At 41.2% G+C, this 27,878-nt stretch overlaps 1 protein-coding gene across 13 annotated transcripts; it reads right to left on the bottom strand.

The window, feature by feature from the left end:
* Positions 1 to 69: 69 nt before the first annotated feature.
* LOC109482100 (serine/threonine-protein phosphatase 4 regulatory subunit 1-like) lies at positions 70 to 27,878 on the bottom strand. Of its 13 annotated transcripts, none has more exons than XM_019784778.1 (23): positions 27,808 to 27,878; positions 27,668 to 27,712; positions 18,680 to 18,857; positions 16,485 to 16,591; positions 15,780 to 15,940; positions 14,497 to 14,557; positions 13,681 to 13,766; positions 10,506 to 10,577; positions 9,214 to 9,321; positions 8,733 to 8,798; positions 7,904 to 8,062; positions 6,172 to 6,335; positions 5,036 to 5,766; positions 4,545 to 4,687; positions 3,978 to 4,091; positions 3,608 to 3,802; positions 2,810 to 2,971; positions 2,435 to 2,535; positions 1,866 to 1,986; positions 1,482 to 1,597; positions 1,119 to 1,279; positions 678 to 814; positions 70 to 479 (listed from the first exon to the last, which is right to left on the bottom strand). In XM_019784778.1, the coding sequence occupies exons 1-23, from the start codon at positions 27,812 to 27,814 to the stop codon at positions 468 to 470; spliced, it is 3,207 nt and encodes a 1,068-aa protein (XP_019640337.1). In that variant the 5' UTR covers positions 27,815 to 27,878; the 3' UTR covers positions 70 to 467. The 13 variants fall into 13 exon arrangements, with proteins under 13 accessions (XP_019640337.1, XP_019640338.1, XP_019640341.1 ...); XM_019784779.1 differs by having other exon boundaries at positions 18,680 to 18,854; positions 27,808 to 27,875; XM_019784782.1 differs by lacking the exon at positions 10,506 to 10,577 and having other exon boundaries at positions 15,798 to 15,940; positions 18,680 to 18,854; positions 27,808 to 27,875.

The raw sequence follows: 27,878 nt of genomic DNA, 5'->3' as shown, positions 1-27,878 counted from the left end.
TAATATAAGGACACAGAAATTGTGATAAGCCAGACATAAATGACTTGAAGTATACTTGGCCCCCTGTTGTGGATACACCATAGTGAGAGTTTCAAAGCTGGATAAACAAGGGTGTACAGTTATGGGTAAAATTCTCCTTTTAATGTTTGTTATCTTGTAGCCTGCATCTAAAAAGCACAATGGTCCCATTTCACATCTGATGTAACATAGGAATGCAGACAGACATATATCTAATCTCAAAAGAACAGGATGGGTGAAAGAACACAGGCCAAAGTTCTGTATCCTGTCTTATTGTACCGGTAATACATGACTTGGCAGCTTTATCTCATAGACGACCATTGCACGTTTGCTACGGGTTGGACGACGTGTTCCCTGGAAAGACTGTGGCATGGGTGGGACGATAGAAGTCGCAGCGTTCCCTGTTTCCATGGTGATGGGAGCACCGTTTCCGCCTTCCCCAGTCACCATCATACAAGGTCCTTTGATTGGAGCAAGAACAAAGTATGATTAAGCAAAAGTCTATGTGCAATGGTTTCTTGAGTAACATCTGTTCAGCACCAGTAACTACAAGAAATCTGTTATTTTTTCTTTCAAGTTTTTTTTAAGCATCTGCAACAACCAATATAACAATTCCTAGATGATTATAAGTTCCAGCAAAGTTAAGAAGTTTTCCTCACCACATCTGGGGAGTTGGTGCGAGGATTGGGGGGAAGACTGGCGTAGAAGCGGACGTCCCTGTCCGAGTCCATCTTCAGGATTTCTATGGCATGCAGCAGGGTCTCGTGTTCTGGGTTCTGTTCACTGGAGAAATAGTCTGGAAACAAGGGAGGACAAACAATGGCAAATGTTAATAGATATGTAATTTTAAGTGAGTGGATCTAAAAGAAACTCTTCTCATACTGTACGCCACTGTAAACATAGATCCGTAAATATAGATCCGTGAACACAATTTTTCTCAGACTGTGAACATTTCCTACCATGAACATAGAGTACTTACAGTACTCGTACAATGCTGTACTACTGACATCCACTACAAAAGAAAGAACAGTACTTCTTCAGTGAAGGTAAGTGCCATTGCAAAGACCCCATCTTAAAAATGATGCTGTTTTGACACTGACCTCTGGGGAGTACGGCCTGGGACAGGGTCTTGCCCAGGACTATCCTGACGTTTGGCACCGGGTCAGAGGTCAAGGTGAGCAGACTGGGCAGCAGGTGGTGAGCGAAGAGTGAGGGACGGATGGACTCATCTTCTAACAACACTGCACACAGGAAGGCAAACCTGGGGGACACAACAGGACATCTTCAGCACAGCCATTTGACTTTGTATTCCAAATGGCAAAAAAAATCCTTTCAAAATAATCCAGAGGATCCAAATCTCTTTATACTCTTCATGTAACAACCATCCTGTGAAGTGTTCTGGTGGTGAGACATCATTTTTGGCAGTTTGATGGAGTTTGTAGTTGTTGATGATGAGTACTTACGTCTGTCTGCGCTGCCATCGGCGGCTCTGTGCATAGTTAGTGATGAGGTCCGTCAGGAAGTGGAACACCAGGGCGTCATCATGGTCCTCCTGCAGCTGCTTCGTCAGCACTGCCACCTGGACAGGTGGGAACAACAGGTGGGTAAACAGGTGCACACAACAGGTGTTTAGGGGTGATGATTAAAATTCTGTTAAGAGATATGTTTATGTCTAGAGTTAAGCGAGATACATGTATGTAACTTGAACCATTCCACCTAGCTGTTTTCAACTCTAAACAGGCTGCTTGTTGTTCAGAAGAAAGGCCTGATAAAGGAATGAGTTACTGAGTCTCTTTGTGCCAGCTGTTGGTACTGTGACAGCTGAGTTATTTCTTAAAGTCACTTACCAGTTTGTAAGCGATGAGCCTGACATCTGACACCTTGTCTCCTGCGAGGGACAGGGCGACCGGACACACGTGTTCTGCCAGCTCCGAGGCAGGGAACAGGTCACCCAGCTGCATCATTTGTCTGAAGGAAACAACGTATTGTTAGAATGTGACAATGTATTACTCCAGTGTTCTGGCCAGTGTCTGTTTTTCTGTCAATTGATGGGATTTTGCTGGTCTTGGCGGACAAAATTTGGCAAATCCGTCAATGTTGACAGACAAAACTCAGTGTGTAAAGAGAAGAATAAAAGATGTCATTCAACTAAGCTTCTACCAGCAACATTTGCCCCTCAATATGCAGGAAATAGCATTTCAGAAGGTAAGATTTCACAGTACAGCATGCCCTGACCCCCCTAGGATTGTTACATTTGCACTCGACATGCTATTATGCCAAACAAAATTGAGATGATGGAAAAAATGTCAGGCTGGCTAGAACACAACTCAAGAAGTGGGACATCACTTTTGAGAAATAAAGATCTGGACTTCTATGAAGCTCAGCTCAAGTTGGACATGTTGTGTTTTCTACTCACTCTGCCAGTTCGTATCTGAACCTCCAGTTGCGGTGGTTGTCTGTGTTCAGAAACTCAATCAACCGTGCCAAGTACTCCCTCCTCCTCTCTGGGAGTAGTCTCTGTAACAACACAATATCATCAGCTTTACTATCTTTCTAATAAGTACTAAGGCCTAAGGAAAAAACGAAATGATGTACAATTTTTTTTCCAACATTGACAAAATAGAAGTGTCCTCATGCAAGTTCTACTTTGTAAAACGGTATTGTATAAGTTGGATCACCAGAGACTTTTTCAGAACTGAAACAGGAAATATAACATTTTTTTTTCCAAGACCACGCCATTTAAAAGCAAATCACTTCTTTTTGAAGCACAGATACAAGATTATGAACTCACCCTTAGAAAATCAGCCAGGTGTTTCAAGACGCCGATACGAACTTCATCCAAGTCCTTTAAGAAGCCATCGAAGACGGGGATGAGGTCCTGGTCAGTCAGCTGAGCACCGAGGATGATCGCCAGCTCATGGATAGAGAAGGCCAGGGTCCTGCGCACCTTCCACTAGAGGGGGACGGAAAAGTGGGCAGTGTTAGGCAGGTGTTGTCAATGGAAATGAACCAGGATGGGGAAGGCTTCAGAGAGGGGGGACAGAAAGCTGAAAATGAGTGGGATAACTGCCACACAGATAAAATGTATTCTTAAACAAAGAAGGTACTTTGGCAGTTCTGACTCAAGTTTTATTAGACTTTCTTCACAAATGTAGTTTGTAACAGTAATAAAAGTACACTACTCAAGGGTGCATTTTACATTGGAAATCAGAAATATGGAAGTTTAGTATGAGGAAAAGATGCCAATGTTAACAACTGAAAATTGTTCAATCATACACATCCCAACACGCATACACTTGCAGCAAAAAGACTGACTAGACAAAAGAACAAAACAGGGTCATCTCTTTGTTGTTGTTAGTCATTCTCCATCATATATCCATGCATATGATGACTGACGTGTTTGAGCATGTTAGATGGTGCAAGCATGCTGAGGTTGAGGTTTTAAAACAAGAGGCGGCAAGTCAAGATGAGGTAGGGTTTACCCTGGTTATTTTCTGGGCGAGGTTCCTCCATGCAAAGGTGACTCTTTCAGCCCCTGCTGCACTACTGACGTCAACATTCACAGAATCAGATCAAGCGGCATACTCACTGTACTCACTTGCATGTCATTGGCCAGTGTTTCGTACGTGTCCCGCAGACAGTGCCAGTTGTCGCGGCCCAGCGTGAAGGCCACGCTCGGTAGACTGTACGCGCAGTGGCGGGCGATCTCCTGGTCCACGGTCTGCGCCCGGGACGGGTCCGTCATCGACAGGTAGTGATCCAACAGGGGCTGGGGGATTACATCCTGTAGGGGAGACAACACTTTCTCTGTTACTGCATCTGTTGGACACTAAAGTCTGAAAATGAATGCTTCTTTTTACACTTGATCTATTACTTTAATCCTGATCTTTTCGCGGTACTTCATAATCTGCTGGTCTAAAAGTCTTGAAACTACATGTAACCATGGTAACCATCCTGACCTGTTTCCTCAGGTTGTCCAGGTGAGCGGACAGGTGGTGTGGGCTGGTGGGGCTGGTGGCCGGGCTGGACGACGGGCTGGGAGGAGGGGTCAGTTCCTGGCTGGACACCGCACGCTGGAACAGGGGTGAGTATAAAGGCCACTATTAGGCCACACATACCAATAGCAACAGAGAAGCACAACTGCCAAATGTAGGTACATGATGGGATAATAGGTACTTGGATAGTCATACAGCTTAAACTTTCAAATTCTCTTGTTCAGAAAGAATTTTATCCTATATTTCATTTAAAAGCAATAACCATCAGGGCTCAAAATTCATTTTGGGGATAGGTGCACTGGTGAACTGTACGAAAAAATTTGGGTGCACTGGTGCACCCACAGAAAAAATTGGGTGCACAGGTCCAAATTTGGATGCACTAAGGTGCACAAGCACCCAGTATTTCAAGCCCTGACCATCAAGGATAGCAAAAGCACTGTTCGGTCATAAGCAAATGCCCTTTTGAAAACTTGTCCAACCCTGAAAACTGTCACATGAACTGTTGTACATGTAAGTGGAAAGTCAGCCTACCTGTTGTGCGTTGTTGAGTACAGTAGGAGCCTGTTGTGTCCTGGGACCAGCCAGAACATGGGCGGCATCACTGACCTGGGCCACCTGAGGCATGCTGGGACCTGTACTCAGCCTCTCCACGTTAGTCACCTCTACTTGTCTCCCTGTCAATCAAACACAACATGGATTAGCTGTCAGAACTTTTTACAACATAATCTCATCAGGTTGGTAGAACGTAGGCCATAGGTATTTTTCTTCTTACACACCCGGTAAAGCGCCACCTACATTGGCTACATATAGCGGCAAGAAGCAGTACTCCAGAAGCTCTGAGGAAGGTGTTGCTTACAAGCAAGTTAAAGTATATGTATAGTTGTAGTAGTTATACATTGTGTTACATGAATGTGAAAAGCTATTCTATAGGACAATGTGGGTTGTGAAAGGAAGATGAACACACACAATGACAAAAAGGAAGCTTAGCATCTACAGACAACTAGGAAGGAAAGTACACATGCCTTCACCTGTCAGGGTGCTGACGCTGAACGTCTGGCGATTCGCCGGCTCCAGGTGTGTCTCTGCGACCGCCTGGCAAACGGTTTCCACCTCGTCACCCCCCGCCCGACGCAGCTGGCTCGCGTCCAGGGCGTAGCACCGTTCACGCGGCGCGTCTACCGGCTCTAAACTACCCTGTTCTACCAAGTCCAAGTCCAACTCTATATCTGGCAGGGGAGCGCGCCAGTATAAAAAGGAATTGAAGGCCTCGGCATCTTGCTGTTCTTCTTCTCCTTGAGATTCTCCTGTTTCTTCCTTGGAATCCTCCTTACTAGCAGCATTGGTTGTTGAGCCAGTGCAGTTGTGGCCATCAAGGCATATTCCTTCATCAGGGGACAGTGTTTTTGTGGCAGAAGGGGGAAGGCTTTCTGTGGTTTTCCTCTCAGACATTTCTTGTGTATCAGAGGAGGCTGTTACGCTCTCATTTTCACTATGGCTGGTGGTTTTACTAACTGATTCCACATCCGGACCTGAAACCTTTTCAGACTCGTCTCTAGTCCTTGAATCATCACTAGAATCTCTTCTCGTTTCCTCCTGTGTAAGGGTAGAGTTGGGTTCCACGGGCGTGGCTTCAGGTGGGGAGGATGGGCTATCTAGGTCACGGTCGCTGTCAGAGTTCTCCGACAGGCGCCCGCTGTCATCATCACCGTTTCCAGACTGTTCAAAATTCCTACCATCTACGCTGTCCGAACTGCTGTAAAGGGCAGCAACACAAAATATTGAGGATCCACACACTACATTCTCACTCAAGTGGGATTTTGTATGACATACATATAAATATTGGCTAGCTTAACCCTAAAAAAAATTAAGAAGTCACCGTGAGCCAATACATAGTCTTTTAGTATTTAGCGTGCAAATGTAGCATTTCAGTATCATAAACATGCTTTACATCCTCTAGACCACATATGATCACATGTGCATTTAGCCCATTCGGTCAGGAATACGCAATAAAGATTCATTCATTCCGTCATTATAATACCAATACAAAATAAGAGGTTTTGTAACAACTGTGATAGGAATAAACATGTACACAGTAAAACACAAGGCAACTTGCTGACAAAAATTAAACCCCTTCAAGGCCAATAAAACATTTCCCAACCTTTCTGATGGCGTCTCCTGTTCCAGAATGATCTTCTGTTGGTTATCAGCGACGTCGAGCATGAACCTGACTGAACCATCGTCTGTCAGGAACAGCCCAGTCATGGCTGAGTCAGCAAATGTGGAGATGAAGGGACCCAGGGCCTGGAACGCTGCCATACGCACCTGGATGTCAGGAGTACAAGTCAACTTTGTTATCTTCAGTTTTCAGGCTGTGTGTCGGTATTCTAACTGGGATAGGGCTGGCTGCAGTGCAACATTGAAGCCATGCAGGTAGAACTTCATGCCACACATCAAGGCTCGAAATTCAATGCTCTGGCTGTACCTAACCTCAAAAGTCTGGTGCATAGAAACATTTTGGGTGCACAACATAAGATAAAGTAGAATGTCACTAAAACCCAATTGCAAACCTAACTGCCTCTCTTACTGAATCTGAAATACATGTTTCTATGGCTTACGTATACACAAGAAATACAACATTATGTTTTTTCTGATCCTTCAAGATCAAGTATATTATACTTCATACCAGAGTTAAGTATACAAGTAGCACCTTTACATGCCTACCCATACACAAATATCTAGTGCACCAACAGTAAAAAAATTAGGTACACAGTTCCCATTTTGCATGTTCGGAAGTGCACATGCATCCAGTATTTCGAGCCCTGGTGCACAAACAACAACTGAGTAGCTAAGAAGCTCAACAAAAGCAGGTAATGGAAGAGATGCTGAGATCATCTGGAACTGTTTTTCTTTTAACCATTCTATTAGAAACTTCAGTTTAAAATGTTGATGTCATTTTGAGTTATATTGTTTTTACCAAAAAATAAATATATTAACCTCCTATTATATAGCTTAAAAGCAAGGTAGTATTGTATCCATACACATTTATCAATTACTGATAACAAGGCTTTAAAATTTTATTTTAGACCAAGTGCTTAAACCAGGAGGGTAAAATAACTTTAAAAAGTTATCAACGAAATCGATACATGTATTTGCCATAAAACATCAAATTTCTATAAAAAAAAAAACAATAATAGAAGGCCTTTTCATGGTAACATTTTACACTAGAAACAATGACAATCCCAGCATGATATTTTGTGAAGTGAAGTGGAGAGATCCAACGGCAACATAAAAGTAAGAGTCAACGGTAGCGCAGGCACGGGGCCGGGGGGGAGGGGGGCAACCATTGCTCAGTACCGCGGCTGTCTCCACATCCACATCTACAGGTGGGTCAGAGCCCTGAAAATGTCAGCTCATCATCGCCAAGTCACACAAACAAACAAACAGGACGGGTACACATGGTGGACAGATGTCGAGAAACTAGGCTGACGTTTACTCTCATGCTGATTGTACTTTCACTATTGTTAACTTGAAACCTCTGGTAAGTTTCAGTAAATTATCAGTAATGTCATATTAACTTGTAAGTCAGTGTAATGTTTAGATATGGCCTCCTTCAATCAGTATTGACCATAGTAAAATCCTAATTGTTAACAGTCCTACAGTTTTGGCTATGGCTGAACAGTCCTATTTGAGAATGACTATCTCTGCCACATTGAGGGCAAATTGTATAATCTACTTTATCATTAATTTTATTACCATATTACAATACTTTCTATTCCATTCCGTTACATAGCACTGTTTTGATGTATAGTTGCTAACGGTAATGTTGAATGGATGATTGAGTGGTGAAATAATGAGGTTATACACCGAGGCAGACATGCCGTCACACCCACCCATCGTGACTGGTCCGTGATGAGGTTGACGAAGCAAGGCGCCAGGCTCTCCTTCCGCACCTCCGGAGTCACGGCGCTGGACACCTGCATAAAACACTCGGCACACGCCTTCCTCACCCCCCACACACCGTCCTCACACAGGAAGAAGAACTTGGGCAGCTGCAAGGAAACACAAGAAACTCTACATGAAAGTTCATCTGTGTTGGTACAAGTCATTATGAAATAAAGACTAAGCTTTAACTTCCAACACTTAGATTACAGAATTGGGACTTACCCAAATTTTCCGTTGACTCCATCAACCTTGTTCAAAGTTATCTGGCATGTACGACCCGCTACTACGGTCACGTGTCTCTGACGTCACGTTCCAAGAGTAGACGGGTCCATTCCGTGAACAAGGTTGATGGAGTCAACCCGAAAATTTGGGTAAGTCCCAATTCTGTAATCTAAGTGTTGGAAGTTAAAGCTTAGTCCTTATTTCATACAAGAAACTCTGTTTGCCACTAGGTTCTCCTCTGGTTCACATTGTCAAACCGTTCAAATTTTTGTTTCAAAGTTCTTCTACAGCAACAGGTTCTTTCGCTGGGCTTTCAAAACAAACATTCACCATCTTTTGCATAGTCATGTGTCTGATGTATCATCTAGCTCAATGCCTAATCAAAATCAATAAAAGCTGAAGTGGAGGTCCACATAAGTTTTCACAAAGAGGGGCCACAATTGAGTGACACCTAGCAGTTTACAAGAAAACTGCACAGCAATACTACTGTAGCACTGAAGAGGACCTACAGGGAACAACCTTGACATTTTGACTGTTGAAGGAAGTGCAGCTTACCAATAATCTCTCTGTCAGCTCTGTTCCCACCACTCCACACATCTCACCAAAGTTGGCAGCACAAACCTGCAGGGAAAACCAACAACACACCAACAGGTGAAAAACCTTCCTTGCTCCTTCCTGCCATGAGGAGCTAAGTATGTGATGAAAACGTAAGACATGTACATTCACTGTGTGTACAAACATTCAGATAAATGTAAACTAAGACCACTATAATGATACAGTGAAAACTACCTCAAAAGACCACTCACCAGACGAAAATGTAGAAAGCTAGTCACTAAAGACAGCATTCTTTTAAAATGTTTGAGTCAAGGGAAAAAATCAAACAAAAAGTGATCATATTGGCCAGGTGATCCTTATGTAAAAACTTGTACTTGCCAAGTGGTAATATGTGATTGTCACTTGTACAGGTTTGACAGGTACAAGTATCATATGTGAAAAGGAACATAAAGTGTAGAATTATAAGAAAAGTGATCCTGACCTTCCGGATGTGGAACATGCGTCCATCTGTGCACATGTCCAGGAAAGGCTGCAGCAGCAGGCGCTCGGTGATATCCTTCCCAAGCAGCGGCGCCATCTTGCACATCAGCTGCAAAGTGCAGACAGACACAGCTCTGAGCATGTGCTGAGTTTTATATGGGCAACTGCAACTAATGGTGTGGTCATATCCATCGTAGGTTGTCGTACAGTTTTTGGTGCAGTAGAATTTTCAAGCAGGCTGTGACAGAACCAACCACCAACAAGGATCTTAAGACAGCCTGTTTTTAAACAAGACAGCTGACTTTTGCAGGGAACATGCATGAATGTCCTCAGTTTGTAGACTATAATTGCATGACGTTACGTGACGGGGCCCTAACCTGCTCAACTGATACTAGTATGTTCTTAAGATAACACTGACAGACAATACTAGAAATTGTAAATTAATCCATACATTTCAGAAAAAAAAGGTTACATTGGTTTACCACAATGGCGAGTTATAACCATGATATTTTTAAGACATTTCCCAAAAAATCTTTGGTAAGATGTCACAATTTGAACATGATTTTGGCCAAAATTTATAAAATTTTAGGGTCGGTAGTAACCCATATTCCATGGGAATTCCAACATTTTCCAATGATATGGAAGGAAGTGGTTAGTACCAATTCAAACATTATTAAAAAATAGATTATCATAGGAAGAGTCAAACAGTTAGCTTTTCATACACACCTGTAAAACTGAAATATATCAGTAGCATATACATGTACTACATACATCAGAGCAGATACATTTGTACATACATTGTATCTGTGAGTCTGCACAACAAAATGGGAGGTATATGTGGTGTCAGGTTTTTAATTAAAAAAAGGTGAAATTTCAGAGGTCCAATACTGGTGTTTGTTAATGAATGAAACTGTGAGTTACAAAATAAAGTATGAAAGAACAAAAGGGCATTACACATCTTTGAATGTGTCATTTTGAACTGCTCTTTGGCTTTTGTTACCCCTGCCATCCCTATTACAAAGTAGTGTCACCCTACAATATCACGAAGTGTCCTACACTCAGACTAGTCCACTGAATAAATAGGGAGTCACTGACAACAAAATTATTGTTATTAGGAGAAAAACACATCTAGCTTTGTTAGTACTTCAAATCGAGTCTGGAAGAGACAAAATTCTACGACTACAACAACAACCAAGTCTTCCAGACAGAGTGGCTCGCTGCCTGGTTAAGGAGAGGAGCGGCACAACCAACTAGAGGAGGTTAGGTAAGCGAGCAGCAAAGCCAGTGGGGTACCATAGCAGCGGTCAGCATTTCCTCACTAAGGTCCTGGCCAGTTCTTCGGCTGAAGTCATTGTAGTCTGAGCTCTGTTGGTGCAACGAGATTTTGAAAAACGGTGTCCATCAAATGGGAAATAAAAACGCAAAAAAAAAAATACGCAAGGAAAATTTGAAGGAATCTTGGTAGGACAGCTGAAGTGAGAGCTATGGTGGGTGTGCATACAGTAAAGAAGAGCTGAGCACAGGCCGTTCTAAGAGTTGTGCAAACATGTTATCTGGACTTGCATGCCTGCAGGAAGATCTATCTCTTCACTGGTGCAAATGGACAGGTGTGACTACGACCATGACGTCATTGCCACTGAAGATCCATTGTACATGTCCTACATGTAGCTGTAGGACTGAAACCATCTCCCCCACCATTCTACATACATGTGTGGTACAAAACTTTAACAATCCATCATTCTACATATGGTACAACACCTTAATAGCTTCTGTCTGAGTTACAAAAGGATTACTCATGGAAAATAGTTAACAACAGCAGCAAGGTTTCTGTTTTTAAAAAAAAAAAAAGGCTATAACTCATAAAACTGGCTGATTTATCATTTGACTGGATAGCAGGTTGGGTAATTGGTTGTAGTTTTGGTTGGTACAATGTTTTCAATTGTTTTACAAGAAAACAACAAACTATCCCAATTATGTTAGATGTAGAGAAATGAGAGTCTGTGTAGTATATGGGATCTTCTTCTGCTTCTTTAATTTTGAGGCAGCCGCCTTCATCTACCACTCGGCAAAGAGTCACAAAGCAAGCATGATCACATTAGGAGCTTCAATTGCATGATCATATTAGGAGTGTTGTTCTGAGAGAAGAAGGCACAGGGAGAGCAAACAGCATTAGAACAGCTTGTGCCTTCCATATGATCAGCTCTGGAGCTGGTAGCCTGGCTCACATGGTATCAGCTACCTTAGCTAATCACATAGAACTGCACAGAACAGCAAGAGCTTATCACATACAACAGCACAGAACAGCAACAGCTTATAATATACAGCAGCACAGAACAGCAAGGGCTTATCACATACAACAGCACAGAACAGCAAGAGTTACATACAATAGCACATATGGGCAAGAGCTAACCATATACAAAAGCACAGAAGAGCACAGCAATTACACAGCACATAGCACAGCAAATGACAGATCTGCAAGGACTAGCAGAGGCTAATCACATAACTGCACAGAACAGCAAGTGCTTATCACATACAACAGCATTGACAGGGACAGGTAAACATATAAATCTACACAGAACAGCAAGAGCTAGTCACAGAGCACAGCAAAGACCTGAAAAGCAGCAAAGGCTACCTACAACAAACAGCAATAAACCTGGCAGAAGTACAGAATGGCTTGGCAACTAATTACAATATAGAAGAAATCAGGAAATAGAAAAAAAGACAAAATACATGTGTTGTAGGATTTCTAAATGCAAAGAATAGAAACAAAGAGGTTACAAAACAGTTCTACACACAAAATAGGACTGAAGTGATGTAACTTTCATGACTGTTTCTGACATACAAAAAGAGAAAGTAAATTGCGTACAGGTTAAAACGGGACTTGGCATACATAGCACAACTTAGGCCACACCAATTTAATTTGTTGGTTCTCGGATTTTTTCAGGAAAAATATGAAGCGACAGGGCGAAAAAAAATAAAAATAAAAACAGATCTAGGCATCCTATTATAGCCCCAAATGCTACGATAGGAGGTATGAAGTCAACACAAAAGGCTGGTTCAAAATTTAAACAATGGATTTTGAACTTCTATTCTAATGATACTACTGCATTGAAAGATGGAATAACTGTACTGACTAGGAAGAAAAGGACTGTTTTCAACTGTTCAGGGCAAAATATGAGCATTTTGCAGTTGATTCTGAAATTTTTTTTTTTTCTTTGCAAATCAGGAAAAAATGAAGAGGCGAATCCGAGAACCAACAAATTAAATTGGTGTGGCCTTACATGAGAAAAAAAAAGACCAAAAGAAATGGAAGTAGTTCTCTTAGTAAGAAGACAGTCAAAGTAGGAGATATGTAAGAGTATGGCAGCACCCTTTTGGAGAGTAATCTTGGCATTTCTTTCTAACAGCTGCTAAACTGCCAGCACCTTGTTGAAAGACAGGGAAATGGGATGACTCCATGATACAAATCTCACTACCCATGTCTTTCACAATGTAGTGGCAACTAGACATATTGGCATCACTCAGTACAATATATAATGGAATGGAACCCATTTTATGTTTCAGTAAAACTGTTCAAGGGTTGAAGATTTAACAATGTGATAAAAAAAATTTTTTTAAGTTATATAAAAAGGAAATGAAAGATAACAAATCTCCATGTTCATGAGGAGCACTTTTTGCACAGCTAGAGCAAAATCTTCTTCGATGAATGATTATTTATTGTCTAGTGAGCTGCCCGTCACTCAATGGAATATTGATCCAAGACAAGTACAACTGCAAATCAATGACTAACTGGAAAATCTGAACCCTTACATTACAGAAAAACAACAGGAGTCTGTGTCTTAGTAACTGTTTATGTTTTTTTGTTTGGTTTACTTCCACCGAAGTTCCTATCTTATGTCTACAAAACCTATTTTTTTTAGTATCTCTAAAGCCCATTGCTCTTCCATGGACTATGTACTAATAATGTAGTATCCACAACACATCCTACTACTGTGTGAAGCCCAAGGGGTGCTGAGAACAAGTTGTCGAAGGAAAATGTTGAGTACAGGACTGAGGAAGTGATTGTCAAGTCACAGATATACTAACTCATCTACAGTATTCAACTTCAAGCTCACACAGCCACAGCAGCACCTTGTGTGGATCATGACAGGAAACAATTTCTTCTTTCCACTTCTACCTGCTACCTTGTTACTTGTATCCAACACCCACCTTTCAACAAAGTAATCTTTTCAAAAGATATATCAGCTGCATAATTTCTTTGGATGTAAGTGAACAAAAATGATTAAAAATATCACATAATAGGCACATTTTGTTTGACTTAAAATATTTCCAATCTATTTTGTGTTGGAACTGGTGTTGAAGCCCCATATCATTTTGTATGAAGCTATCTTAGATTTTTAAAAAAAAGCAGTGTGACAACTGTTGTGCTTGTGAGAGCTTGGTGCTTTCGGTAAGTCCAGACACTTACAGCTACTGCCTCTGTCTTGTAGTCATCCCCCATCTCTGGACCGATCAGTTCTAGCAACAGGGGAACCACTTGTTCTTCTACATCACCTGATGAGACACACACACAACATCACTAACACACGTACGGATTGTTTAAACTTAAAACTTTGGATCCAACACAAGAGATCGTTCTCACCTAGTTCTTTCGACCAGTCACTGTGGTCTTCCTCAGTAGACTGACCCGGTGAGACTTGTCATGTGGCTTCTCTGAAGTGTGACGTCAACACAGTTCAGAGTAGCCACATGACAAGTCTTACTGGGTCAGTCTATTGAGGAAGACCACAGTGACTTGTCGAATGCTCTAGATGAGAACAATCTCGTGTTGGATCGAAAGTTTTAAATTCAAACATGTAACAACCAACATGAGATGATTTTCACAACAATATTGAACACCTGATTTGACAGGGAAAGAAAGGCAAATACTGTAAATTCATGTATGTTTGTAGCGTGATGAAAATAATCTACAGAATCTTTTGATTGAAACAATAAGGTTGCAGTGAGAGAACATGAAATCTTGAAAATTTATAATTTCAGTAATCAGAAAGCTGATGTTCACAATAACAGGATGTAAGGATATCAACAATGTATCATCATCAGCCAATGCCTCCATAATTGAAAAACTCATTTATTATAGACATTCCACTTAGACATACGTTCAATGTCTTTCAGCCCAGTACATACATGTATTTAGGACATTAGATACACAAAATTTTCACAAATGTTGAGAACTCTGGCAGCTACCAAACCTTGACCCTTTCCTAACGACCAATAGTCTTACCCCTCTCCACCAGTTCTTGTTCCAGTAGCACCAGCAAAGCAGCTTGGGCAGTCTTCCGCACCTGAGGCAAGGCAAAAAACAATGGAGCACATGTTTCTTCCTGCTGAGCCTATGGATAGCACACCACACCACACTACACACACTACCACGGTACAATACTGTAGATCACTGTATGTTCGCGGTAGCAAAAGTTCGCAGTCTGAGAAAAATGGACATGTTTGAGGAACAATATGGTGGCAGGTGCAGCAAAAAGAGTCTGCGAGTTTTTGTTCACGATAATGATAAGTTTGCTGTCACTTCTACCGCAAATAAAAAAGTTATGTGAAAAAATTGTGATTTACAGTATACAAATGTTTTCCATGGTAAAAATTCTTTCAGACGATGAAGCAGATTTTGTCGTTCAGAAAAAAATGTTTGAAATAAAAAAATTAGAAACCCATTCATTTTCGATAAGCCAGTCTAAACTAGATGGTGAAACTGCATTTTTCTGAGAAACAGCGTTTGAAGTGTTACAAACAAGACACTGACGGGATATGAATAAAAGCCAGACTGTGGCTTATGGCTGGTCGGGTGTACGTGATGCCTTTTCAAAAGACACTTCAGTCCACATGAAAGCAGATATCCCACCACTAAAGCACACGTACATCAAGGGCCTGACAGGCATAATCAAGACAAGAAGTGGCCATTTTCTGTCTGGGCTGGTTGAGAGGGTGGTTAGTATGAGCAATCTAGGAGAGCTTACGGCACAAAGCATTCTTAAGGTCCTACTGTTATGTGAGGATTTGTCAGGAGTGGACATCTATCATGCAGTCCCATGTACTAATCTATCTCCTTTTCTGTAAGCTGCCACCAGAATGCCTGTGTAGCTATAGTTATTGGATGCAGGCTCTCGATACATGCACAGCATGTGAGTTTTACTCCACAGCCACCCAGTAGGGTTATCACTTCCAAGGTATAAAAGCCATGTTCACACCAGCAACAACGCAGGACAGGAAAACACCACACAACAGAAGCCTTCTTTCCGATCAGGCCAGGAAAAGTCAGGCCAAACGTTGTCACCACTTCCCAGGTAAAACGTGACTCCAACTTACTTCAGCTACAGCAACACCCCAAGACACTTTATGTCAATCTCTTACATAGAAGCTCAAACAGATCAAAAAGAGCATTGCAAAGGCACAGAAGGAACTGCATCACACCATGCCAAGCAAGCCTCTTTTCTGCCTTCTTTTTACAAAGCGAATCCCAACTCTTTTTTTGTTTAAGGTAAGAAAAAGTCGCCGTACCTCATGGAAACTCCATACCTGATTGTTGGTATCAGTCAGGTACTTGACGATGATGGGCAGTACGTACTGCGGCACCATGTCACCAACAAACTGACGGTTCTCTTGGCAGAACATGGCAATGTGAGGCACTTGTTCCATCAGTTCTGCCCGCACTGTGGGCTCTACAGAACAGGGAAAAGAGGTTATTGTGTATCGCAGGAAGATTTTTTTACCGGTAAGTAGTTGCAAATGACTTATTAGACCTACGTAAAAAATGTTGTGCTTCTTGTTCCAATGCTGAAAAAGTTTTCTTTTTTTTTATTAGACTTTGGCGATCTCTAGGGATCCAACTTATACAATACAGGTTAACAAAGTAAAATTTGCATGAGGACACTTACATTTTCAATGTCAATGCTGAAAATGCTGATTGAACGTTTTGTCACTAGGGTGTCAGATCATGGAGTTAGAAAGGTTGATCAGCTCGAAAAATGTATGTCCCTTGCAGGGATCCACACAAAAAAGAAAGGTTGGGTCGGCTAGAGTCGGTCGGGAAACAGGAAACACAACATTTTTTCCCAGGCCTTACTTCATTTCATTTAGTGTCACTTTAAATGCTGTTTCAGGTTAAACCCTTTGAATTTTCCCATCAAAAGAACAAGGTGATGAGAAGTCTATTTGCGAATAGGTAGACAACATGAAAAGCTTCTAGATCTAAGCTCTACCTACCAACATCCTGTGAGAGCTGCACCATGGCACGCATGACCGCCATGGTCCCATCCTGGTCACGGTACACGCTCCGCAACGTCTCCAACAGGCTCCGCGTAATCATTTGTCTGTCAAAACACAAGAACGACATCCATGAATACACATCATTCAACAGTATGTACTTCAATGTATGATTTTTACCGGACAAAAATGTATCACATCAAACCAGGCACAGCCAAGAAACCAAGGAGTCATGAAAATGTATAAAATGGGAACAAATCAATACACTGTCAAATCCTATTACTGTGCTTGGCCTTGAATTATATCACACATAAGACTCTTTCTCATCCTTCCCCATCAAACCCTTGGTTGAAGAGACTGCCTTCTGATAACAATAACTCTGCCTATCTGATTATGGTCTGATAATGGTGCACTTTCAGTTATTGGACCACAGACAGCACTTAAACAACAGCCGTCTGAACAGGAGCTTTGACCTGTCCAGCAACTGGGCTACATCCGTCAGCCTTCATTTCCATTCCACCGCTTCAACATTGTCCTTACTCAAGACCTTGGACCGCAGTCCTATCCCAGATAGAATAACCAATAACGGAGCGGTAATAAGCATTGCTAGCTCTATTCTGCAAGGATTTCTACCCAGCCCAAACTGTCGGCAGATTTCTACGAGCCATATGCAATCTAAAGAATCTAGCCACGGGCTAAGTCTTTTTTAAACAAACAAGCTTCTGAAACAATTCCTTTGTTCACTTGTCAGAATTCAGCAGGCTTCTTCTACTTACCGATAACAGATGGGTTCTCCCGACAGAACTAGCTTGAATGGCTACCTGGCGTACATGTAGAGAACCTTGATGGTAAGAATGTCTTAGGTCACAGCGTGCGGTACCAGTGATTAAGACGGCAGTACGGCAGGACTGGGAGATTATGCAGGGTTGAGAGTCAATAACAGCTGTCAGCTACCAGGCACTTGACCTTCATCCTGACCTTCTCTGGCAAATCACAGCTTTTATCAACTTGTTCTGGGACTGAGCCAAGTGCAAGCTCTGTTTACAGTCACTCACGTTAACAGTATATGATATTCATTCTTTTATTTCAGTTTTGTTCATTTTAGCCATAAGACACTAAATATACTATAATACTAGTTGTGATTTGAAAGATCAGTCGGTTCACTGAAGATGGAGTAATGCTCCCTAGCAAAATTCATTTGGTTTCCTTAACTTTACCAGTAAAGGTAAGAAACGTTTCTGCTCAAACAAAATGTAGCCAGATAGTGATTCATCTTTTACCATCACACTAACAGTAACACTACCATAATGTAAGTAAAAATGTATACATCAAAGCCATTATCACTCTTTTCATCTTTACATGGATCTTCGGCTCTTCCTCGCTCCTGGGCAGAATTCAAAGCATCATATGAAAACCAGGTCCCGAGAGGTGTATGGAATATGACAGGGTAATATTCCACCACAGATCACCCACTCTCTGATGAATTATGCCCATGGCAATTAGGCGATGGAAATCTGTATCTGGTACTGAACGACGTAGGCGAAAGGTGACAGTACTTAGTTGTGGTAACATGTGTCTCAGTTGATAACAGGCAACCATAGTCCCAAAAGAGCGATAATGGTAATACTAAATACTTCAAAACCATCATCTGTCATAGACACTGAACATCATATACCGGCAGCCATTTTCAGTCAATGCTGCTTTGGTAGAAACCGACAAGTATGCCTGTAAACTTTCAATATGTCTATGTTTTAAAGATGCTAAATAGATTAGTAATAGGCTCATACAAAGCCATTTATCTGATTACATGTATACATTCTGCAAAATGCAGATATATCTCTATTCAAGATACACTTATAGTTTTACCCTCTCGCAAAGTCCAAAATGCTCATATTTTGGCCCAAATAGTTCACAAAAGCTCCTTGTTTTCCTAATTGTTAAAGTTTTTCCATCTATCAAGACATTGGTTTGATAAAGTTTATTGAATTATAAACCAGCTGGGTATGTTGACATCATGGCTCCTATCATAGCTTTTTGGGCTATTAAAGGATGCCTAGGTCTGGGTTTTTTCACCCTGTCGCATCATATTTTTTTCTAAAAAAAATCTGAGAACCAATTGGTATGGCAATAAGTATGGGTAACATATAGGATTACGGTGCAACCAGCAATACATGTATCACTTTGAATAATCCCACCTGTTAAAGATGCTGTCTGAGTTGATATTCCTCTCCAGTTTAGCCAGCGGAGTCAGAAGTTCCTCGGGTTGGGAGTCAAACACAGACATGGTGGGATCTTCATCCTCTACCTCATCATCAGGACATCCCTCATCAGCACCACCTGTCTCCTCATCCCCATCCTCCAACTCATCACCTACTGGGGACAGAACAGCACATTAATACATGGACTCTCAGTCATTTATAGTTATACAACAGGGTTCTCACCACAATCTTATCACAGCATAGGCAGGGCTCAAAATTAAAGGTGGTCCAATGGCCACTGACCACTAGAATTTACACTGGGACACCAAAACATTATGTCATCGAGTATAAGAATGTTTGTGGTACAACATTATCTAAGAATGGCCCTGGTGTTGGGTGTACTACATTACATTGTAGACTAACTGACATTGGATGCCGATTTGGGCAAAGCATATCCAATTTCGTATTTACCCAACCAAGTCCAGATCTGATAGATAAGGCCTGTAGACAAGCCTGTTGGCCCTAACCTCCTACCAGTACCAAGGACACACAGTCAGGAGTAATCCTTTCATTTCAGCAGAGAATCAATGATCCGAGCTGAAGCTCTATCCACAGGGTACAGATTACATCACTGAACATCATGTACATCATCTGTTATGCAGTTAGAATACTGGTCTACAGACACTAGAGTGCATTACAGTAAAAATTCCTCATACACAATAAAGGAAGTCTTGATGGGGTGACAGTATTCTATCCTGCCTGAAATTTTTCCCATCATCTCAATTTTGTTTGATGTAACATGTTGAGAGCTGAAGGTGGTCCGGAGATATCCTCCCCTGATTTTCAAATCTCGGATCACTTTTTCCTGCATTTTGAGGGAATTTTTTTTTTTAATCTTGACGTTCTGCATCACTATTTTCTGCCTTTCGAGGGTGATAATGGTTTCCTAAGATGCACATATATCAGTACATACAGTACTAGAAAATTAATAAAATCTGTGTGCATTGTGTAATGTAGAATAGGTAAATGTCAGAACTAGAACCACCGACATTGCAAACCTAATAAACGCACTGGTGAGACACAAGGAGTTATGGCCAAGTTGAACGGCCACCCTTAACCAAGTACAAGATTTTAATCTGTATTTACCCTGACAGTAATGCCTTATTGGCCATGGCCAGACAGACGGAACATTGTGCCTGTAGTCAGTGGTGTAATAAATTTCCTGTGTGCATGTACAGTGCAGCAGAATAATCATGCTTAAGAGAAACAGGCTACGGAAAAAAAACTCCTACAAATATTTTTTTTCTTGGGTGTGTGGGAGGTTTGCTTAAAAACCTTTCCTCAAAATGTACTTGTGGACATAATTTTGTGAACTAATAATTTGCCGACTTTCTTTATGTCGCACCTGCCACAACCGCAAACATATAGTTCCGTGAACATGTCCATTTTTGTCAGACTGCAAACTTTTTCTACTGCAAACATAAATTGATTTGCAGTATACTCCACTGACGACCCTCTGGTCCTATCGGTACGTCAGCAAGTTGCAGTGTGCGAGGCTTAAGTAGAATTACAGAAGATCCCTCACATTACAATAGCTCTCCCCATTACAATATACTCAACATCACTAAGTACCACTGAAACCCCAACCCACCCATAAATCTGTCAATTTGTGGACAGAAAATGTATTACATTAAATAGGACTATTCCACGGACATTCTTGATAGGGGAGAGACACTTCTGTTACCTGAGGTTGCATTGAAGGGCATGCCAAAATACTCACAGAACAAAATACTGGTCAAATTGATTTAAAAGTACAAATCCAAACCTCAAGAAGACACTGTTCTGTGAGCTGACCTTGTAACAGACAAGCATGATATGGTTGCCATGACGACCATGCATCCATTAGTAAATGTTGGGTCTCCCATCTCCCTAGCCTGTCAGGCTGAGGGATGAAAGCTCACATCCCTGTCCAGGAAAATGGCTAGGCTCTGTTATCAGATGCTGACAAGGTTATTCACAGGGCATACACATGACCCAATCAATGCACAAGACAGGGCTTTTTCCTACAGAAACTTTTGTCTGTCCTCACAATTTGAGGGAGCTTTGTCCAATACGAAAGGCATGACAAATTTTGGGTGGGGGCTTCAGTCAGCTATCTTGTGAGACATACTACACCAAAGCTTTTGAATTAGTTTTGGGTCAATGTATCATCAACTTGCTAAAAGTTTTGAAAACATTTTATCCCAGGACAAGACGTGAAGCAGTAGTCCATTGTTCGAAAAAGAGCTCTGTGACTTTCCCTGGTTGAGTGAACCTGTCAATATAGTACACAGCATCTGTCTTCTCTGTCACGACTAGGGGAAGGCTCAGCTCTTCTGTGAGCTTAACTGATTCAAGATCACCTTCACTTTCAAAAGACCAAATGTCACGACTTCCATATATTCATAATTGCTGCTTATCATTCATCTTTCCTGGCAACGCCGGCATAAATTTGAGGGTTAATCCAATTTTTCTATTCAAATAAAACAATTGCAGATTGCCTGGTCTTAAGTCAGAATAATTAGAATCCCGGGGGATACATGTTATCATCAGTCATGCAGAGAACTACACTTTTGGGATTTTATAATCATATAGGACTAAAAATTAACTACTGTACACACTGTGATATTACTGTGATTTCAAACAGTAATACATTTCCCAAGCTATACTCCCTTTGTTATGTTGATATCCTTTCCGTGATATATCTTACCAGGACTTCATAATAAACTAAATTGGTACTTCTAGTTCTATTGACAATCTATGTACAACATTGTAACAAAACATACAATTTACTCTTTGATGAGTGACTGCTAAGATCATGTTCCTACCATCTTCTTATAATCCTTTTCTTTTTTCCAAAAGCTTCATCATTTTCATGTCATCTGGAAGAAATTCTAGATGTACGTCAAATAAATGAAAGGAAATCCATCCTTCTTCAACTGAACCATGAAATTGCCCTTGGCAAATCTAACTTCTCTGTAGAATCCTTCCTGCATACGTAAGAGCACATTACTGTGATGCCCTGTAGTAAGGAGTTGATGTGATCCTGTATGTAAGGGCAGTCCCTGATCATGACCTGATATTATTACTGGAATCATGTAGGCATGGATTTATCAAATTTCATGTGTAGAAATAGTAATTTCAGAGTAATTTCAAACAACAGTAGGCACTTAATTTAATGAATGAAAATTTTAAAAGGCAATAGAAATATAGAATTTTATACAAGTTTTTCAAGAAATATTTACCATATTTACCATAGAAGAATTTAGATACCATATACAAGACTTGAAATACTGTGTGCGTGTCCAATTTTGTGACATCAAAACGGGAAGGCAAGCATATTCTTTTTAACAACTTCACTGGAAAACCCGACCTGACATGTAACATCTCCGTCGCTGTGCCCTTGTTGTAATGACGTTCCAAATGTAAAGTGACCAGCGTTAAGTATTTCAGACCACGAATGCCTGAGTGCCAGCCTGGCCACCCCCGCCACCCACACACCAGTCTAGGTCAGCACAACAGGCCAACTGCGTATGCAAGACTGCAATATAAGTCACCTTCATACCACAAGTTAACACATTCTCATCCTTCCTTCCACAGCTTTCCATCACAGATAAATGATATTACATATTTCAATAATCAAACTGTAACGATTGCTTTACAAGAAAACAAAAGAAAAACTTTTTTGAGATATTGTATTAAAATTTGCTAAGAAAATTATACAGACAGGTGTCAATCCTTTAATCCCCTAATTGTTGTATTGTAAGTCTTTGTTTGTGGCCCTGGACATTGCTCTGTTTACCTCCTGTGGCAAGTAAACAGACAGGCATACTCCGATTGCTTGTGTAAACATGCATGCCGTAAACTCATTTTTAGACATCCCTTGTTGAATGATGCAGAAAAACACCAGACTATCAGGACACTTGTCCGACACCAGTCCCTAAATATTATCGTGCAATGCAATTAAAGCCACACACGTCTTCAATGATTTACATTTCAGACTACGACCTAGGTATGACCTTGCCACATATTCAGTTGTGCCATGTGGTAAACATGTAGCAAACCTATCTAACCCACTCCACACCGCCCATCCTTTCACTGTTGACCTCAGACATGCATGGTTCTACGCACGTACATGTAACCTGGCCTAAACCTGTCAGTCCGAGAGTCCGCCACTGCTCTGCAATGGAAACTTCACCGTTTGCCATGACCTAGAGATGCTTTGAGACAGGTGCAGGTGAATAATGACATTAAGGACCTCACCTCTGAATCGGACCCTGCCGGCGTGGTACATGTAAGACATGGTGTCGGGCACCTGTGCGAGCCGACTGCTGCGTGCTCAACCCTGTCAGGCAACTTTTGGGACGGACCATCCCACCCCGCAAGGCCCAGCCTAATGGCTGCCCGAGGTGCTCAACTTTAAATGCCTGCATCATTATACCTATCTGCAGCGCCAAACCGGTATATCTTGACAAATACAGCTATAGGGAAAACATCTTTTATCCCCAGAATTTCACGTGTATTATAGAATTTACATTGTGATTTATAAAAACTTAACTTTTCTTCTAAATTACAAAATACCTGTAGTTATTTATACTGCACAAATAATAAAATGTAAGATAACACTAACATGTACATAATAATGGAGTGCTTTGGACATGCCGCTGGAAATGTTCACTACAAACACACACAAAGAGACAGGGCGGGTGTACACTACACATATGAACTCTAAATGCCACTATCTATTATTAATGTATTGGCAAACCCCTTCATTGTTTTTACAGCGAGCGAGACTAGTTAATAATTTATCAGAAGGGCACCACATTTACAATACAAATAAGTGCACCTATCTGCACACATGACCCGTTTAGCATGCCTGATTCTTTAACTGCATGGTTACAAATTGGAATTCCAGGCGACGTGGATACCATATGTAAGTACATGGCATGGTGTAGTGCGCCGTCTCCTAGCCACAAAGGTAATAATTTCAGTCTATCGTCAGTGGAAATCATGGAGTGCATGATATGACGTCAATCTTCTAATGGTATATAGTCCCACAGTGCACATTCACACGGGTCTATAGCAGCCTATGGTGAAAATGTAAGCAGTTTGTGTCGTAATGCTACTTTCAAGTCACCCGACAGATCTAAGCCGCCCAGAAATGAAGTTGAAATGTATTGACATCGCGTACATGTGTTGACTACCAATAATTCTATTAACCTACATCTTCATTCAAAGAAAAAAAATACATATTAAAGGGGACATCTGTGTCAGCTATCAACCAACTACAATATCTAAAAATTTCTTTATGATCCTATGGCAGAAACATAACTGTTTCAAAAATTTCATCAAAGGCCAATTTGAATATTCTTTCTAAAACTGCCTGAAAAATATTTTCTGCAACAGAATTCTTTAATCTTTCCCCACACTGTAAAATCCTACAAATAAAAACCTTTTCCATCAACATTTTTTGCCACGTTTTATATTTGTATTCACGTGTTTCTCATTCACACATGTTAAAATACAGTTTCTGTCTATACATAAAAATAGACTGTGTTCGTGCCTGTAACATATCATTCCTGAGTTGTCCTCTGACATGTGAGGCTATAAATAAATGGCGATGCCCCACATTTCCACTGCCGGCATTGATGCCATAACTACATTAACCCAACCTCCATTAACACATAGTCATCAAAATGTATTAAGCACCCAGGAGTGTATGATCACTACAGACATGTAAACTGGGACATGCTGGGTTGCCAAGTAGGCCATCCCCAGGTATATAATTACATGTTATCTCCTCACAACTGTAATTACCAGGCACAATGTATGCTGCACGCCAATGAGCTATGGTGCTTCAGCCGTGGTTGCGCAGTGGGCAACCTGGGGGAAGTATAGGTTGCAGCAGCATTACCTGTACAACCACTTGCAGTAAATGTCCGAAAATGATATCATATAATAAAACCTGATGACATCCTGTTTTAGCCTGTTTGACTACCAAAGCATGTGACTGGAATTCTAAACTGTTAACGTATGTATATTGGTCAATCTTTTTTTTAAATGCCAGACTTTTTAGTGTCTCGGGACTTATTGAATGAAGGAAAGTTGAGGAATTAAAATACAAATCGAAGATTGAGTACAATGTGTCACCAGTCTTGTGACCTGTGGGTCAATGCCCTGGGGTTATAGCAGGGATGAACTTTGACCTGGCCACCTGTCCCCTCAGACAGGTGTATTATGTAGGATACAGACCAGACATCCCAGTCTCCTGTACTTCAGAGTTTCCTTGAAGGAAGTTCAAGTACAGGAACATGTTTCCTGATTTCCTGCACCTGAAGGAATACTAGTAACTTACATGGTCTGTACAGTGGAGGAAAGTGACATCCAACTAAACATAATAAGTCTTCCAATTCATCAGCACCATTTCATGATAATCTAGAATCGAGCAAGCAAACTAACGTTCCTGTAATGTTGTAATACACATTTATGGAATAGTGATGCCTAATTGAAGCTAAACATATATACATACCAGGGATATCCATGTACATGCACATACAATTCTTCATGCTAAACAAGTTCCATACATTATTGCATGTTCCAACATCATTGAAATACTGCAACTCAAACCATCCTGAGTTTACACAAGACAAAAATGCCTGCAGCTCTGAGACCTACAGAAGGAGGTATAACAATGCCCACATGTCTAAAGTGCCTGTGATTGTGTGTGTGCCACAGGAGGAATGGTAGAAGTGTGTACTAATTAACCCCCTAGACACACTCCTGGCTATCAGCTGTCATCAACTTCTGGAAGGCTTCAGCGGAAGTCCCTGCCTACTCCATCAGTAATGACATCACACTTGTACCCTGAGCTACCAACTTAGAAGTTGGACTTGAAGTTACTTGATGTAAAGAAACGTGAAATTGAAAAAGGCACAGGAAAAGCTGCTGTAAAAAATTGTTTCTTTTGCATTCTTTCAGTAAACTTTTACACATACAATTTTATAATTCTCTCAGGGCACATCTTAGAATAAACTTTCATACAATATTCAACCAACAAATCCTTTCAGGATGTAGAAGATTATATCTTTGATGCAGGGATCTCCCCAGAAATTTAGGACAGAATGGAGGAGGGTGCGAAATATCGGTAAATTTGACCAAAGAACCCTGGAAAAGGGTGTAAAAACACTAGTTTTGAAAATTAACAGGGTGGAGCTGAGATAAGGACTGGGTGGAGGAGCTCCACTGCTCCATTGTTTAGGGAGGTCCCTGTGATGTATAAATCACAATTCAGTCTACAATGGAAAATCATCTCATTTCAGGTCCAGGATCTAGGATGATCCTTTCAGCTTGAAGAAACGACTCAACCAGGATCCAGCTTACAATATAAAGTAACCGAGGATTGATATTTCCATAAAACTTTGTTGAACCAGCCTACATGTGATACAGCTCTCTGTCCCAGGCAGGTGAACAGACGCAGTTGTTCTCGTTCCCAGGGGTTCTGGCAATCTGCCCACCACCTGTGTTTGCAGCAGTCCCTGTCTTCTGAACAACAACTGGCCCAGAGATTCTTTTTCTCTAGAGATAACTCTAGCCAAGACTTTTACCCCCCAAATCTCCAAGATGTAAACCATCCAAAGGGCACCGATATGCCGGTATGGAAGAGATTGTTCTCCTAGCAACTGTTTCTCAATGGCAAACGGAATGTATTGATTGGAAGTCAGTATTCTGACCAGTATCCGGAGAAAAGGGGGCTATTTATATATGGACCCACATTTATGGATGTTGAATGAGTATGGGTATACAACAAAGCTGCATTCATATGACAACAAAAGATGTACAGTAAAATGTACCAGGACCAAAGGATTAATTTATCAACTTTATCCTAGACCTGTTAAATTTTTAAGAAAAGAATTATCGAAGTTAGGAATCAACATAAAATTTGTACTCCTCATCAATTTGACGTCAACTTGGCATACTACTATCAACAGTAATATGGCCATTATGGCCATAATTTAGAAACGATAGCCATAATGGTAAAGTCATAAAAAAAGTGCTACACATGTATTTGGATAAGGACAAGGCAAAACTACCAAGGGTTCTGTACAGAATCCACCAATAACTTCTTCCGTCTCTTCTCAAATTTAGCTGCTTTGGACGCACAAAATTCTCAACCGTCTGACCCATAATTTTTGACAAACAAAAACTTCGTGACATGAACACAAATTATTATCTACGGAACTTCAAAAAGAGGGCACAACTTCCTTACTTTCATCCACAATTCGTATAAAATTACATACAAAAATTCTCCCGTAATATTTGCGCATGGATTTATTTATGAAAGACTAGAAACAGCAGAATCAGGATTGACGCCGCAGAAGGATGAGCATGTAGCCACTTTACCCCCAACTGTTCCACTCCCGTGTGCCCTCCCCCATGTTGAATAATGAAAATGGGGTCAGATATCATAACGACCTTTCCTCTTCCCTTACACACGCTACACTCGGGTAAACTCGGGTTCCAAACAGACAGTTTACAGGCGCGGGGTGGCCCTTTTCACCTTTGATCCTGTAGGGTGTGTTTAGATGTCTCGAGTGCAGGTGAAAAATCTGACCTGGGGGCTCACATGTTAAAAACGCCGTCTGACTTCCGGCGGCGAACATGCCGATTTGGCGGCCCAGTTTTTGCATAGAATAAAACTTTGCTACAAGTCGCCCTGCTATACAACAAGTCCTCAAGTCGTGTAATAAAATATGGTAGGGTATAAATACACGAAAATGGTGCCATTCATGAGATGTTAGGTGCTAGACTGGGTCACAGGATGGGGAAAATGTCGATCGAAAAATGAATGACGCCGTAGAAAATCCCACGGAGCTTCTGCAAGTGTCGGAATTTTTTTCCAAAAAGGCACCTCAAAAGGAGTGGGTTTTAAAACAATTCGGGCCTTACCTTGGTACGAGAAGTCGTCTGTGTCCTCTTGAAGGAGCGTCAGATCTGTGAATGGTGACAGCAGAGGATGAGTCGTCATCTGAGGGACAGAAAATGCGACAGGAATGCAAAAATTGGGAAGAAAAAAGTGCAATACTCACCCGCCATCTTGTCTAAGGCATGTGACTTGTGCACTTCGCGTTGATTGGTCAATGCCGCCTACCAGGAAGCG

This window comes from Branchiostoma belcheri, unplaced genomic scaffold (assembly GCF_001625305.1).
Source record: "Branchiostoma belcheri isolate BF01 breed outbred unplaced genomic scaffold, Haploidv18h27 scaffold59, whole genome shotgun sequence".
Classification (NCBI taxonomy): domain Eukaryota; kingdom Metazoa; phylum Chordata; class Leptocardii; order Amphioxiformes; family Branchiostomatidae; genus Branchiostoma; species Branchiostoma belcheri.
Note: the sequence above shows the minus strand (reverse complement) of the source record. Positions and strands in the feature narration are given on the sequence as shown.